Raw genomic sequence first — 15,936 nt, 5'->3', positions numbered from 1 at the left:
TGTGGCCGTCGACCTCGGCTTTCGATGGGTGCTTGTCGGCACTCTCGCCGCTTCAGGTTTGAGAGTAACTTTGTTTTTAGGGTTTTATGTGGGAATTATGAGATATACGTTTGATAAATTAGAGAACTTTGCGACGATAAATTTCTCACTGATGGTGAGGTCTGCAGGTTAATTTGGTTATCTGGGTGTATAGTTTTAGATATGTAATGTGAAGTTGTCCTAGGGTTTAAGGGTTAAGAAGCCTTTTGTCAGTCGGCATGTCAATAGCTTCTATCTTAAATTGGCAATGAAATGGAAGAAAGGTTGTAGTTTGGGACAACTGGAGGTTTTTACTCTTTTCTTTTGTATTGATTTTGTCTACAGACACTGAGGTTAGAAATAAGAACTTCAGGAAATACATCAATAAACTGGGGAATTGTCACTGTGTTCGCAAGAATGGTATTTTTAGATTTAATTATTTGAAAATTCTAGGAAAGGTAGTTTAATTCGAAGAGACTGTTTTGCCTTGTCCAAACTGGATTACATCCTACAAAATTTCCCTCCTTTTTCTGTTCATTGTAACTGCTGAAATGTTTCGTTAATTGTGAGGTAATTAGGTAAGCTGATAAACTATCACCTTGCTGGAGGTCCATACACAAAGTAAGTAGGTACTATTCCTAATTAACTAGGATTGTAGTTAGTCAATGCATGCCTTCCATGACAACTTTTTCCAATATCCGTGTCACGAGCAAGGGTGCAAATATGCTGAATAATGGTACATCGCTATGAATATATATATTTGTCTCACTAACGAATTTGATCAGGATCTTTGGCTGTCGTTGAAATCATTATCATATTCGCCTAGGACAAACGAATATCGTACCAATATCTACAGAAATGGTATAAATCTGATTCTGAAAAGGATGAATTTAAAAATATAATCATCTTTTTAGAGGATTCAAAAATAAAATGAGCTATCAATTTCAAGGTTTTAAATGTCGGATGTCGGGTTCATGTCGGATGACTGAAATTCATGTCGGATAGCGGAAACCGGGATATATCAGGAGACATTGACTAAATATCGGATTGTCATATCGGGTAGTGCGCATATGTATAATATCATGTCCTAAATGTAATCTAAGCATTCATAAATTCAATATAAGCATACTTTATAAATTCTGTAGACTAAACATATAAAAAAGTAAATAATATATGGATTTGGGTTCATAAATTCTTTCTATCGGGTTCATAAGAAACCCTTAAACATGAGAATGGGTCAAATGGGTTTGGGCATTTATCACTAAACCCAAACCTAATAACAAAAAACAGATCTTAAAAAAAAGTACCATATCGACCGATTTTTCAAAGCTAAAAAATAGGCCGATATGCCCGATATGACCCTGATATTTCCGATTTGGCCCTGAAAACCGACATACGAGTTAAAAACGTCCATGTCGTGTTGGTCAAGCCCACAAACCGATATGTCGGCCGACATGTCCGACATGTCGGCCGACATTTAAAACCTTGATCAATTTATCATCAGTTAATCCTATACAATTTTCATAAATATGAGTTCCAATAAGTAATCAAGATATTCCAGCCTACGTTAACTACTACTGAATTGTTCCTAGACCAGTGTTTTCAAAGACGCGCGCCTCATTGCGCCTCATGCGCCTTATAATGCGGGGCGGTGACGAAGCGTCCCACATCTGATGCAGCAGCGCCTTTTGCGCCTCGCGTACATCCTTTGTGTAGGGTGCATATAGTACATATCATCATATAGTTTTATTTGTTAACATTTCAATCGAGTCTTTATACTTGATATTCCATATCCCAAAAAGTAAAATAAATCTATTAGGCCTTTTTAATAGCCTTCAATTGAGGACAATTACTAATCCTTTGCTTGGATATTAAAATAAATCTATTAGGCCTTTTTAATAGCCTTCAATTGAGGACAATTACTAATCCTTTGCTTGGATATTAATCTTGATTCTTCAATTGAGGACAATTACTAATCCTTTGCTTGGATATTAATCTTGATTTAACATTTGATTTAAAATTTATGAATTTTGCTACTATGTTGGGTGTTAGCATTTGAAACTAAGGCATTATATTATGATTTTGTAGTAAGATATTATTTATCATGATATTTTTCATGTAAATTCTAAAAACATGTTCTTTCACGCTTGATTACATATATTGAAAAATTATGTGTGCGGTGTGTGCCTCGCATCACTCGGGCGTGCGCATCGCGTTGCGCCTTGCGCATGTGCGCGTAAAGATGCTTTGCGCCCCGCATTGCGCTTCGCGCATTGACAACACTGTCCTAGACTAATTACTGTTGATCGAGGTGCTGAACGATGTGGAAGCTTCCATTATTCAGCTACTTGGATCCTATTCAAATTCACAGTGCTATTCAGAATATAGCTGACAAAATATTATTAAGAGAAACCATTTTCATAATCTTGATTGATTTCAAGAGCAAAATCTTATTTGAGAAAGTTAGCATCTAAACCAGAGGCTGGACGGATTGTGCTTCACCCCCAGCCATGATGAAGACCACACAATAATTCTGTGAACTACATTCAAGTCACCATCAACACCTAATTCCCAAGAAATTGTATGTAGTGTAGAGTTGGCTACCGATTACATCTTAAATCACTCAAGTCACAAGAGAATTAATCATTGGCAAGTTGATATCTATCCATCCTCGACAACCTGGAAGTGGAAGCCAATGTCAACTCTTACCTCTGCATAACATCTACAAGATGACTATGTCATGACGTTAATGCACTCAAAGTTCCAATTTTTTTAGACAAGCCAATTGTATGCAAAATATAGTTGGCTACTAGTTACATCATAAATCACTAAAATCGTAAGAGAATTGATCATTGGCAAGTTGGCATCTATCCTCGGCAACCTGGAAGCCACTGTCGACTCTTACCTCTGCATAACATCTACAAGATTACAATAATTATGCTATGACATTAAAGCAGTCAAGGTTCCCATTTTTTTAGACAAGGAGTTTAGAGAACATGTCAACATGATTTATGTAGAAAGGCGCTATAAAGACAGGATGGGACAAATTTTATCCTAAAGCCACTGCATTTCTTACTTCTGGTTTCTGCTCTTCTTTTCTCTTTAGATGCATTTTCTATATTCCAAAATTTTGGAAGCAGGTAATGAATCATATTCTTCCATTCAGTTGTTATAGGATATTTCATCAGTTGAGGTAACTATTATCATATCCTTCTTAGTTACCAATCAAGTTCTCTTGTAGCTTCCTGTGGTTCTCCTTGCTCACAAATTATATATGCTTATTACTTCTCACTATAATCCATTCCTCTTGGCTCTCATAGTGAATGATAAAAGTAAAAAGAGAGATAATAATGCTGGGCAAGTGAAACACAAAGCATCAACCTCGTCCTGTGCACTATCCTCCTTATGTGGGTATTCTTCAAGCATCACATCCTCTCCTCGTTCAACTTCCCCAATAATGCCTAACACTAGCCCTCTCTTGACACTACTTCCTCTAGCAAGATCTGGAGACATTGAGCCCCATTTTTATCTGGTGCAGTCCGGTCCATAATCAAAACACTGTTTAATCCTTGACCCTTGGTTATGTCCTGCCAGGTAATAGGCTACTTCCGACGTCCATAAGGACAGTTATTTTGCATGCAATCATATATTAGTTATCAATAAAGTTTTCTTCAGTTGCCTAATAATTGGTTGTTGACTTGTAGCCTTTTATTGATATTTATCAGCTCCTCACCATTTCAGGTTCATGGACTTCTGTTTATGTTTTGATTTGTTTTGATTTTAATTATAGCATTAGAAAGAGTCTGAAAGGATCTGGGTGATATTTTGGCGGCAGATTTGATAATTGAGTGAATAATTCCTAATATGACGTCTGACTTGTCAATTTTTGAGGTTTGGTGTATAGATTGAAATTTCTGTATTTACATATACCTTAGAATTAAAATGCTACTTGACCTCAGCAGCATTTATCTTTGGATCTTATCATCTAATATCTTTGTAATTCACTTCGACTTTTAAATACTGCTGACCTCCATTTTATGAATGTACTCAGGAGATCCAATCATACATCCTTTTTATAGCCTCAATTATGATTCCTCCCTTTATGTGTGCAAGCACATGGTTCTTTATAGAAAATGTTACAGTATTATGTTTTCCCATCTTTTCTCTAATTTAAGATAATTGGAGGTTGCTTCTACCTGTTTAGAAACCAATCTACTAGGTTACATCATCCGTGCCTTTGGCACTAACTTAGAGAAACGATTTCATAGAACTAATCCAAGATTTTGTTTAAATCATAGCAATATAGCATCTCAGATCAGGGTTACATCTACTAATGGCTTAAACATTGATGCCTTAGAAATTTTAACTGCTTCGGATAGTAGACAGTTGAAGTAGAGCCTTGGCGCAATGGTCAAGAGTCTTTTTTGTGTGACTTGGAGGTCATGGGGATTGAGCCATGAATACAGCCCTTTGAAAAAATGCATGGTAAAGTTGCATACAATATACCCAAAGGGGTCGGGCTCCTTCCAAAATCTCACACATTGCAGGAGCTTTATGCAGCGGGTTGCCCTTTTCAGATAGTATTCAGTTCATATGCTGCTGATGCCATTTTGATTGAGATGTTTACATCTATTTTTTTATAATTAATGTATAAGCCCTTTTTTAATCATTAGTATGGGCAATAATGGATTGCAGCTGCTGGTTTTGTTTAATGTAGTATTTTATTCACGCCTTACATGTTAAGGGAACTCCTTGTAGTTGTCTTGGACTTTATTCACACTGCATCATGTATATTAATAATTTGCTCCGTCTTCTTCATTTCAAATTTGATGTTCTAAAGTTTGATAGTTTTCCATTGCAGCTTGTACGTAGTAATAGCCGGCGTTTTATGCCTTCACAAGCTGATGAAGAAGCACATCAACTGTCATACTTACAAAAGCATATTGCCAACATACTCACCCTGCTGGCTCAGCCTGTTGAAGGGGAGGGTGAAGAATCTCTGGTTTGTTTCATTACAGTATTCCACTGTTTCTCTTTTGCTCCTTATTTGTTTTTATCACATACTTATCATTGTGCAAGTCTACTCGCAGTGGCATGTACCTTTTAGTTTAAGGTTAGTCAATTAGCTCTTTTTGCTATGCCAAAGATGTGAAGGTCATGTTAGACTGTTCATAAGACTGGATTTGCTAATGATAGTTAATACTATAGCAAGGAATTGCTTGAATTTAATAAAGGTGTCAAACCATTGCCTTGTATACTTGTATTATCGAATCGTAGTAACGTCTTCTTTATAGGAATTTAATTTGTGATCAGTGTCCAGTTACTTTCATGTCTTCTCACTGTAATTTTATGAAGATAATAATCTATTGGAGAATAGTAATACAATACAAAACAAATCAGCATCATTCCGTGTGAAAGACAAACACTGGTTATTTGGACCAATATATATACGCCTCCATATGTGGTACAATCAAATAGCGGGGAAGATTGATCTTACCATAATTTCTTCAGTTTACTTTTATTATATTAGACCCCCAGATCTGTGCTAGTCGATATTGAGCAGTTTGAAAAGCATGTCTGAAGATTATGTCCCTTCTCATGCAACATCATGGTTTTAGCAGCGAGTCTTGATTCAGAGGCTCATATGACAAATCTTACAAAATTTGGAGATGGGAATACTGGATTATTCTAATTTGGACATATTTCTTTACATGCTCCCTTGTAATCTACTCAAGTGTGGGGGGAAAGCATTGTCACTTACCTTTTGCTTATTTACAGGTTTTAACACTGGAAAGTTTTGTGCATCTTGGACTCCTAATTCAGTTTGGGGATAAGGGGTCTGAAGGAATACCATTAAGTCAGGCAGCTCCTTTTTTTGCAAATTCAGATCCAGACATGCCTGCCGTTCCTGTTCCAGCTTCTCAAGTTCATGATTGGGTTTTGGAAAATATTGCTGCTTCACTGGAGCATATTTCAGAGAAGGTAGCAGCAAAAGAAAATGGATCACTTGGTGCCTCAGATCTTGATGTGACCATGACTGATGCTTATGCAAGTCAAACAAGGGTCCAAAGCAATCCATATTCTAGAAGCCAGACTATTTTGGAAGGTGTCTCCAAATCTTCTGTAGTCAAACAGGCAAGCGACATCGAAGGCCATTCTGTTAAGGTAATAACAAAATTGTTGTCTTGCCAATGCAAGCTCACTTGATAATAAACTATGCTGGGTTAAACTTACTTCCTGTCCCCATCTTGGTTTCAATAATTCTGTAATTTAACTCCAGTGCTTTGTTATTTTTAATCATAGCTAGTAATGATTGCTGTGACATTTAATCATGCTTTCTGCATGATCTCCTCCACACTTTCTACATGTTAAACTGAGCTTGGGTTCCCCGCTTTATTATAATAATAGACTTTTAAGAAATCTATTCATCGGTTCCCTTACCCTAACCTTTTTGATCCTTTGCGTTATAAACCTAAATGGCAGCCAGAAGAAAAAGCCATCTCTGATAATATGATACAGAATTTCAAAGAACTTTTACTTTTGATTTGAAGTAATTTATGAGAATCAGTATTGTGGACACCCTCTTAACTGTGGAGATGCGGCCTTTATTCATGCAAATGGAAACCGCAAGTTGAGATGACGGTTTTGCTGTTGTAATTGTAAACTCCTATTGTCTATCATGATGTTTCCCTATTATGTTTTTAATAAGACGATCTTTCATCACTTTTATGGACTTGTGGGGTTCAGGTTGGTTTCAGTTTTGAAGTATAATAAATAAACAATCAGTTCATGCGAACTATTAATGTCTTATGCTGTGTTAAACATCTGTTTTGATCTTTCTAACTTTAGGCTGTAATCAAGTCGCATGGCTTTTCATTTTCTTTCTTTCTTTCATTTGCTTTGAATAAGTATAGGGAAAATATGTTCTACATGAAACATTTTATGCCTATTTTGGTTGGAGCCATCAGCCATCACATTGAATTTTTCTGCTGCAGGTTCTAAATTGCCACGATTCAGTAATATATATACTAGCTCCTCTGAGGTTTGCTCTTGTCTACGGATGTTCTGATGCCACTATTGTTCTTGGTGCAATTGGTAAGGTATGCGTGGTGCTCTTATTCTTACAAGTGATATTCAGAGTAGACTGTCATAAGGTTTCTATGCTCGGCCTTGATTTTTTCCTCTCTCGTGCATGCTGTGAATTTTGCATAAGTTGTATAAGTACAATTGAGCATTATACCAGGATCACATTTCCCCTAGTATTAGTTTGAACTAATAATGCATATGATCTTAAACTTGGCGGTAAACTTCATTTTGACTTGCATTTCTTGTGTCCTAAAACATTTTCATGTTGCCACTTGACTCATGTGTCCCTTGTCCATGTGGCAAGGCTGTGGATATATCTATAGTGGATCTGTCTAATTAAATTCGGGGATTTGAATTTTCTTCTGCAATAAAATTTCCTCCATGGATGAGATCATCACAGTGGAGATTATGAGTTCTTGGATAGCCGTGCTTATAAAATGTATATCTTTACTGAGATGTTACTGTCTTGTTGAAGCACTGCCTGAGAACAACAACAAAGATGACAACTCCACCAACAAAGCCATTATCCCAAAATTTTGGGCTCGGCGACATGAATTGTATTCTGTCATTAAGTTACATGTGAGAGCAGCTTATAAATTGAATGCTTGTACTTGTTAACTCATTGCTGAATCTGCCGGCTGTCCTTTTTTCTTCTCTTTCCTAACTGAATGGGGCTGTGAAATAAATTTTGCACATATTCCTATCTTTTTGCGTAAGTCCTTAATTACTTGCATGGGCCTACTGAACTATAGTTATTCCCGTAACTTGTGCATGTGCTTAGATGACGTTGCCCTTGGACAACCTGTTAGAATAGTCTTCTGTGTACTCTGTTCTTTTTGTTGCCTGGCATGGCTGCTATAGAGAAATAGAGAAGACAAAGTTATTTAATAATAACCCCAATCTCTCTTAATTAGATAATACGAGGTTACATAAGCGGATATGGATATTGGCCCAATTATCCATAGATCTAAATAGTTAAACATATAATATCATCTAATCTTAAATTAAGTCCCTCTCTAACAATTACACAAAAACTCAGAAGTTATGGCGAAGATCGAGGATTATATTTTTATATTCCATCATGTCTCCGTAGGTTGAGAGCCCTTTTTAATGGGCTGGAAACCTGGACTCATGCACTGGTGTTAATTTTTAGAAAATCCTTTTTAAATTCGTGACCGGTGGGATTTGAACTGGGTTGCTCTGATACTATATGAAATTAAGTCCTTCTAATCATTACACCAAAACTACAAAGTTTTGGTGAGGGTTAATGATTATAATTTTTATATTCTAATATTGTTAGAATCTATGTTTACCCGGGTACTTCTATGATGAAGCCATACCCGTACCGGACACGTACCCGACACTTTCCCGTACCCAAACTTCATGGACACTTCTTGGTACCCGACACTTTCCCGTACCCAAACTTCATGGACACTTCTTGAATATATGCATGCATTTATTACAACATGTACTCAATTATACGATATATGTGTTAATTTAAAACACTTGTCAAAGACTTCATGGACTTAAGCTTACACTTCACATCCGTCTTTTGAAACTAATGAGATACGGGTCAGATTCGTTTTAGTCCATACCCAAGTTTAAAACTATATAGTTAATGGGTCATTTAGATGTCTAGTAAAAAAATGAGTAGTTTACAATTCACGATAATCAATATGATAAAAGAAACTCAAAAATGTGATCGGAATTTTAATTCTAATGACACATGAAGGGGAAAAATTATCTTATGCACAGTATTAATTCAATATATATATGTAGTCGTGTCCCCGTACCCTACATTTTACAGTTTTGCCGTGTCCCGTACCCACACCCGCACCCGTACCAGTACTCGTGCCCGTTTCCATGCAACTTAGGTTAGAATCAATATAAAAATATAACCCTCAATGCTTACCATAACGTTGAAGTTTTGATGTAATGATTAGAGGATAATTTAAAATGGTATCAGAATGATCCATATTCGAAATTTGCTTGCCACAAATTTAATGTGAATTTTAAACAAATTGTTACCCCTACGTGAGCCTAGGTTTTTAGCCATAAAAGGGCCCTCAACCAGCGAGGGCACGATAGAATTAATATAAAAATATAATACTCAATGCGCACCATAACTTTAAAGTTTTGTTCTAATGGTTGGAGGGACTTATTTTTAAGAGGATCATCTTGTCTCCCTAAAATAGAAAATATGAGGGTTACATAAGCGGATATGAATATTGGTCCAATTACTCAAATACCTAAATAGTTAAACATATAATATTATTTAACACCCCACCTTAAGCTGTAACATATATATGACTAGCTTGTTACATATGAGAACCAAACAACTACTTAAAAAAGCGCTTTCAGCAAGTTAACTTTGTCTGGTGCAGTTGAAGAACATTGTATATCTGTTTGCTTCATTTGAAGTAGTCATCAAACAGGAAATAGATCTCACAAAGTTGCAACCCAAAAAGTATAGTCATAGCCAGATAAAACTCGAGCATGAGCCAAGAGCCAAAATAGTGTCTGACAATGATCACAACCAAATCCTCATTTATGTGATAAGTAGATGATCAACCAGCCATATTAAACTCGAGCATGAGCCAAGAGCCAAGAGGCGAGAAGAAATCCTAGGTGGGTAAGCCCATAGAAATTCTAGGCGGATAAGCCGTTAGAAACCTTAGGTAGACAATCACTAGAAGCTCTAGGCGGACAGCCAGTAGAAACTTTTGGCAGGCAGCCAATAGAAATACTAGGCGGACAACCAGTAGAAACCCTAGGCGGATAAGCGAGTAGGCCGGTGAAAGAATGTTAAATATTTGTGCTTGGGTGATCGAAGTGGTGCCCAATCTGTAGCAGGCACAAACTAGACAAATCTTGGATTGATCAATACAAGGTGCGGACAGAAAAGTTCTTGAGCAGCTCTGCTAAAGATGGATTTGATGCGATGTTGCGCATATTTAATGTAGGTGCAATATAAACCTGATGATGTAGATTTGATTTGAATCGGATCTGAAGTTGTTGAAGGCAATCAACAAAAGACAAAAGAGTTATACTGTTCGCACTTCACAGTGAGCAATGGCACGGGTACTGTTCATCATAAACAGTACCGAGAACAACAGAATCAGTATCTTTATGGGTTTTTCTAAAGAGTAGGGTTTTTGACTGAGGTTGTTAAAACCGAGGTTGCTGAGGGGAAGCAAGGAGGCCGTGCTTGTAGCGAAACTCCCTTAGCCGCCCCAAGATCTTGAAAGAGAGGAGTTCTTTAGGATCGAGATATCGGCTATGATACCATGTAGAGAAATAGAGAAGGCAAAGTTATTCTAATCTCTCTTAAATAGAGAATAGGAGGGTTACATAAGCGGATATGGATATTGGCCCAATTACCTAAATACCTAAATAGTTAACATAAAATATCATATAATATTGTTTAACAGCTGCTAATCAAAATTCACTGGGAATCTGTTTCTGAGAGATTGCATTATGTTGAAATTTGACAATTTCATCAATGGATCTCGTTACAGTTGAAGCGCTTCTTATTTATTGTTAAAAATTTGCAGCCAGCTTCTGCTTCCAAATGCAGAAATTTATTCTTTTTTGCAGCAATAAATAGCTCATTCTCTGTACGGTTCTTGCTAACCTTGAATTTAATCTAACACAACAAACCTTTGTTCTTCATGAATACACATTTTCTTATATGAGTGGTGCAAATGTATATGAATTAATTCTATGAATTAACCATTAACTTGCTATGTTACTCTGTCGCTTATCTTGATTTAAATAAAAATAATTTAATACCTGCAGGCTGTCAGAGTAGAACACTGCGAAAGAGTGCAAGTTATTACAGCTGCAAAACGCATTTGTATTGCAACATGTCGTGAATGTGTCTTTTACTTGGGGGTTAATCAGCAGCCTCTCATTCTTGGGGATAATCATAAAATACAAGTGAGTAACTTTCTTGTGCTTCTGCATACTTGGCTTTATCTGTATGTGCGCTAGATCTCTATGCGTCATATTAGTCTGGATATCCTTATACACATCATACTTGTCTGGATATCCTTGCTTCATACTCGTCTACACATCCTTGTACAGTTATACACATCATATTTGTTTGAACATCCTTGTCAACTTCATATTTGTTTGGATATCCAAATGATGTAATGTTTCTGTTGTTTTGGGCTATGGTAACATGGTTTCTGAAAAAAAACATCTCTATTTTTGGAGATGCTGGGATTTATATATCACGACTTTTGCTGTTTCAACGTTTTGGGTCTATTGAATCAAAGATAGTGGACAGTTAAGATAAGGCATCTGATTGAAGAGGCATATATGCTGCAATGTCTTTTCTTGTACATCATATTTGTTTGGATATCCCTGTAAAATTCATATTTGTCTGGATATCCAAATGATTTAATGTTTCTATTGATTTGTTCTGGGCTTGGTTCATGGTTTCTGAAAAAGAAAATCCATTTTTAGAGTTGCTGGGGTTTATATATCGCGACTTTTACTGTTTCAAAGCTTTGGGTCTATTGAATCAAAGATAGTGGACAGTTAAGATAAGGCATCTGATTGAAGAGGCATATAGGCTGTAACGTCTTTTCTTGGACATCATATTTGTTTGGATATCCTTGTAAACTTCATATTTGGCTGGATATCCAAATGATTTAATGTTTCTATTGATTTGTTCCGGGCTATGGTAACATGGTTTCTGGAAAAAAAAATCTATTTTTAGAGTTGCTGGGGTTTATATATCGCGACTATTGCTGTTTCAAATTTTGGGTCCATTGAATCAAAGATAGTGGACACTTAAGATGAGGCATCTGATTGAAGAAGCATATAGGCTGCAATGTCTTTTCTTGCACATTATTTTCTCGAAGCTTTTGGAGACTTCTAACACAATGCTTTGCATATAAAACCATTGATAATGTTGTGATGATGTTGGGCAAAGAAGGGTAAATAATAAACATTCTATGTTGCAAGATGAAATCATGTGGATTCCTTCTTAAAGTATGTAGTAAGCTGAGGAATAAGTTTATAGATAGAAGTTCTGCATGGAAGCATCAGAGAATCAATTGACATGGTATCAGCCCATTGTTGCAGTGAAATTAGGCCTGATGGAGGAACTTTTCTTCGAAGGTCAGTTCAGGAAAGGAGGGTGCATCACAAAGAACCTTAATAAAGGTCGTAAAAAAGAGGATCTGGAAGAGGTAGATAACATAGGGTGTACTTCTCAAACAGTAAATCAAGGACAAAGTAAGAAGGATTCATATAACAGTCAAAAGAAGGATATCACTTCTTAAAAGCTTGAAGGGTTGCTTGCTTTTATAAATTATTTTTAACCTTGTAGCTGCATATGTTGGTGTTTGCAACTATCTGATAGCTGAATTCAACATCTTTTCATAACTGTGACATATTTTCATCGGTGAGTTAACCATTTGAGTCTTTGACATGAAGGATAGTCGGTGTAACATTATCTTGAACCCCTTGTAGGGTAATCCAAGATATCTTTGGCACTGCCTTTATTAGAAAAATGAAAAGTGAATCATTTCTATACACCATGACGTGTGCAAGTTGAATTTATTTCTTTTGATTGTGTCCAGGACATCATGTTACAGCTCATGATATTCCTTGCAGCTTACAAACTAAAAGAGATACAGCCAGGAAAAAGTCCTATGCAAAAAGTTTTGCTATCTGATTCACTTGAGATGTTTAAATGTCATGCCACCTAATTGACCATGTAATGTAGTTTCTTCTTGTTTCTTTGTTTCCTGACAGGTTGCACCATTCAACACTTACTATTCTCAGTTGGGAGAGCATATGGCTCAAGTTGGTGTTGATCCTACTGTCAATAGATGGAACGAGCCCCTGGTGTTGGGGATGGTTGATCCTCACGATTCGTTATCCCATCCTGCAGGGGTTTCTGATGTACAAGCTGAATCCGCTTCATGCCTTGATCCTGACCTATTCTCGAATTTCTTGGTATGTTAATCCGAGATAATAATTTCTCATCGGTTACTTCCTCGTTTTCATGTCGTATTTACATTTGCCATGCAAATTTCAGAGATAACTCTTATTCGTTCTTTTCTTGGATATTATATGAAAATTCCCTTTCATGTGACATATCTAATGATTGACACTTTTCTGCTTTTCTAATTAAACTGTAGATTCCTAATTGGCTTGGTGAGGAGTCACCAGAGTCTATAAAAGGTAACCCGTTCCTGTTGCCTGAGATGTATTTGGCTTCCCAGAGGAAGAAGGTAACGGTCTGGAATCTAATTTCAAGTGGATACTTTTGCTTCTTGCAAGTGTTATGTTTCTTATTCTTTTATCCGTATGCAATGCATCACTTTTTTCGTGGTTAGCAAAACTGTCCCAACTATTGCTTTACATACTACAGCTTTTACCTTGGTATTACTTTCGTGTTTACTGATTCTTTCTTCAAAATTTCCCTGTAGCACTCAACTGTGGTTGAGGTCCAACGAGCTTTAAGGGATGTGCAAATTGATGAGAGTCAGAGACGAGAGTTAGCGTGTGCCCTCCATAAACATTTCAAGGACTGGCTATATGGTACTTTGTTGTTTCTGTCTGCTGTGTCTGCTTATTAAATTTACATTATCTTTGCACACACTACTTTGTCATTTTAATACGCTGGTAATAGGACAATGGGTATCTTCTAGGAACCATCGAATATTCATTACTAGTGGTTGAGAGGTTTAACTGAAAAAAATCATTGAACCTTTTAAATATTCCACATGTCCGTATTTACTGTGGCCAGCCACCATTTCGAATCTTTGTGATGGTTGTATTCTGTTTTCCACAAAGAAAAATTCCCAGCTTGCATGATTACGTAGCGTCTTTCACAAATTAACTTCACTACTATACAAGATTACTTATTACTATTATTATGGGTGACAATTGACCTATATGCTTCTTTTTGACTTGTTATGATAAGCAACTCACATTCTCCTGATAACCTGCTTTATCGTATGCATATTAGCTGAAGATAGGCTGAAGTTTATATGTTTAACCTCTCTTACAGCCTCGGGGAATATCCGCCAGCTCTTTTGTCTACAGGGAGATTGAATGGAAACCAGCCATTGGACTTGTATGTAATTCATCACCTAAGGTTTGTGAAGTAAAGCTCAGTTTTCCTGCAGCTGAGATCCCTGCACCATGAAACTTTTTGCACAGATGATGTGTATGTTGGTTAAATTGCATTGGTTACTGAAAAATGACAAGTAAAACTATGTGAATATGAGGGCATATCTTCTCTTGTAATTTTTGTTTTTCTTCTATTCTGTAATGGCAAGGCGGAGGGAAATTTTCCAGATTCTTTTGGGCTTGTAAGAGGCTTTTATTTACAGATGCTCGAGATGCGTACGGTGTTACTCTACCTGTATCATGGTTCAGATGGCTGCATTTCTGGGATAAAATTGTTTGCTGCTGGCCAATAAAAATCCAGCCATAACACCAACATTGAAACAGATTGGTGGTGGTCTTCAGCATGAATTGGCGATTATAACTATCCGGTTTTCTTACTTGATCTTGAAATAAGTTTGGGAGATTTGATTAGGTTAAGCAATGACACAATTCTGACAATGGGAATAGATACTGTATGGACTTTGTTTTCAAGGAGACGATGCGCTCTGTAAAGGCAGTGTTTGCTGAAAGGAGTCCGTCTAGGGAATTGGAAGCCATTGCATTTAGAATGCTTGTATTTTGAAACCTGATAGATATAACCAATATTGTGCAAATTGGTCTTGTTTAATGCATTCAATTTTTGGTCACTGGTATTAACTTCAGAATATCAGAACTTTTACGGGTTCCGTTTAGATTTACAAATGTTGTGCGTATTAGAGAAATTACGGTGTTTGCTGACATGAACGCAAAAGCGAGAACCCGACGTTCTCCAGCAAAATATATCGTGCGACATGCGACATGCTTGTCTTTCAATTCTACTTCATGGACAAGAAAAGCAACTGTTGCTGGGATAAAAAGTGTTCACGGTTTAGCTGTAGTCAGCGATGATCCCATCCACCACTGTGTAGCACGTGCGGTCTAGAAACACAATGGTAATATTGCCACCATCCTCGGTCCCTAGTTTGATTATCTATACAGCGAGGAGTAGTTCTATAGGGACCCCAAATCATGGGACTCAAGGGGGGACAGGTGAGGTGTCAACGTCTGGGCGCATGATCTACTGTTCATGAACAGTAGATCATGTATCCAGGGGTTGACACCTCACATGTTCCCCATTGGTTCCCATGATTTGGGGTCCGATTTTTTCCAGCGAGGAGTGGCGGAATGGAAGGTGGGACCCACACCTTGGTCACTGGTTTGATTATGTCTATGTGGCGAGGTGGAACCCACACCTAGGTCACTGATTTGATTATGTCTATACAGCGAGGAGTGTGGGAATGGGACCCATACCAGGATTTGCTTGGTAGAGATCACTATCAAACTAAGGCTTCCATCTGGGCCCTAGGGATCTTCTTGCCTTCCCAATGTTTTTCCTTGTATCTAAAAAACTATGAATCTATATGAATCTATAAAAGGAAATCATTATATTTTCTTTTAAGAAAAAAAGAAATCATTATCATCCACACCTGAAATGCCTTCCCAACATTTCCCTTGTATCTCAAAAACTATCTCAAAAGTATGAATCTAAAAGGAAATAATTATCTTTTCTTTTAAGAAAAAAGAAAAAAAAAGGAAATCATTATCATCTGACACCTGTAATGCACATGAAAAAAAAGCATGAATCATACTCAGAATTTTGACCTAGTCATCTGCCTTTCATTTATTAAAGGGAATAAATCTTATGGGGGGAAAAAAGAA

General features: G+C 36.9%; 1 protein-coding gene across 1 annotated transcript in view; it reads left to right on the top strand.

Moving 5' to 3' along the window:
• The window catches only part of LOC109840876 (TBCC domain-containing protein 1-like), a 15,317-nt gene extending 432 nt beyond the window's left edge, over positions 1-14,885 (top strand). Inside the window, 9 exon segments of the mRNA XM_020409685.1 lie at positions 1-56; positions 4,880-5,020; positions 5,797-6,183; positions 7,014-7,118; positions 10,903-11,043; positions 12,874-13,077; positions 13,263-13,355; positions 13,554-13,665; positions 14,138-14,885. The exon segment at positions 1-56 is cut by the window's left edge and continues 14 nt beyond it. Of these exon segments, the coding sequence (XP_020265274.1) occupies positions 1-56; positions 4,880-5,020; positions 5,797-6,183; positions 7,014-7,118; positions 10,903-11,043; positions 12,874-13,077; positions 13,263-13,355; positions 13,554-13,665; positions 14,138-14,181 (1,283 nt within the window). The 3' untranslated portion in view covers positions 14,182-14,885.

Source organism: Asparagus officinalis, chromosome 5 (assembly GCF_001876935.1).
Source record: "Asparagus officinalis chromosome 5, Aspof.V1, whole genome shotgun sequence".
In the NCBI taxonomy this organism is placed as follows: Eukaryota; Viridiplantae; Streptophyta; class Magnoliopsida; order Asparagales; family Asparagaceae; genus Asparagus; species Asparagus officinalis.
The sequence above is the reverse complement of the archived record's forward strand: the minus strand, read 5'-3'. Positions and strand labels throughout refer to the sequence as shown.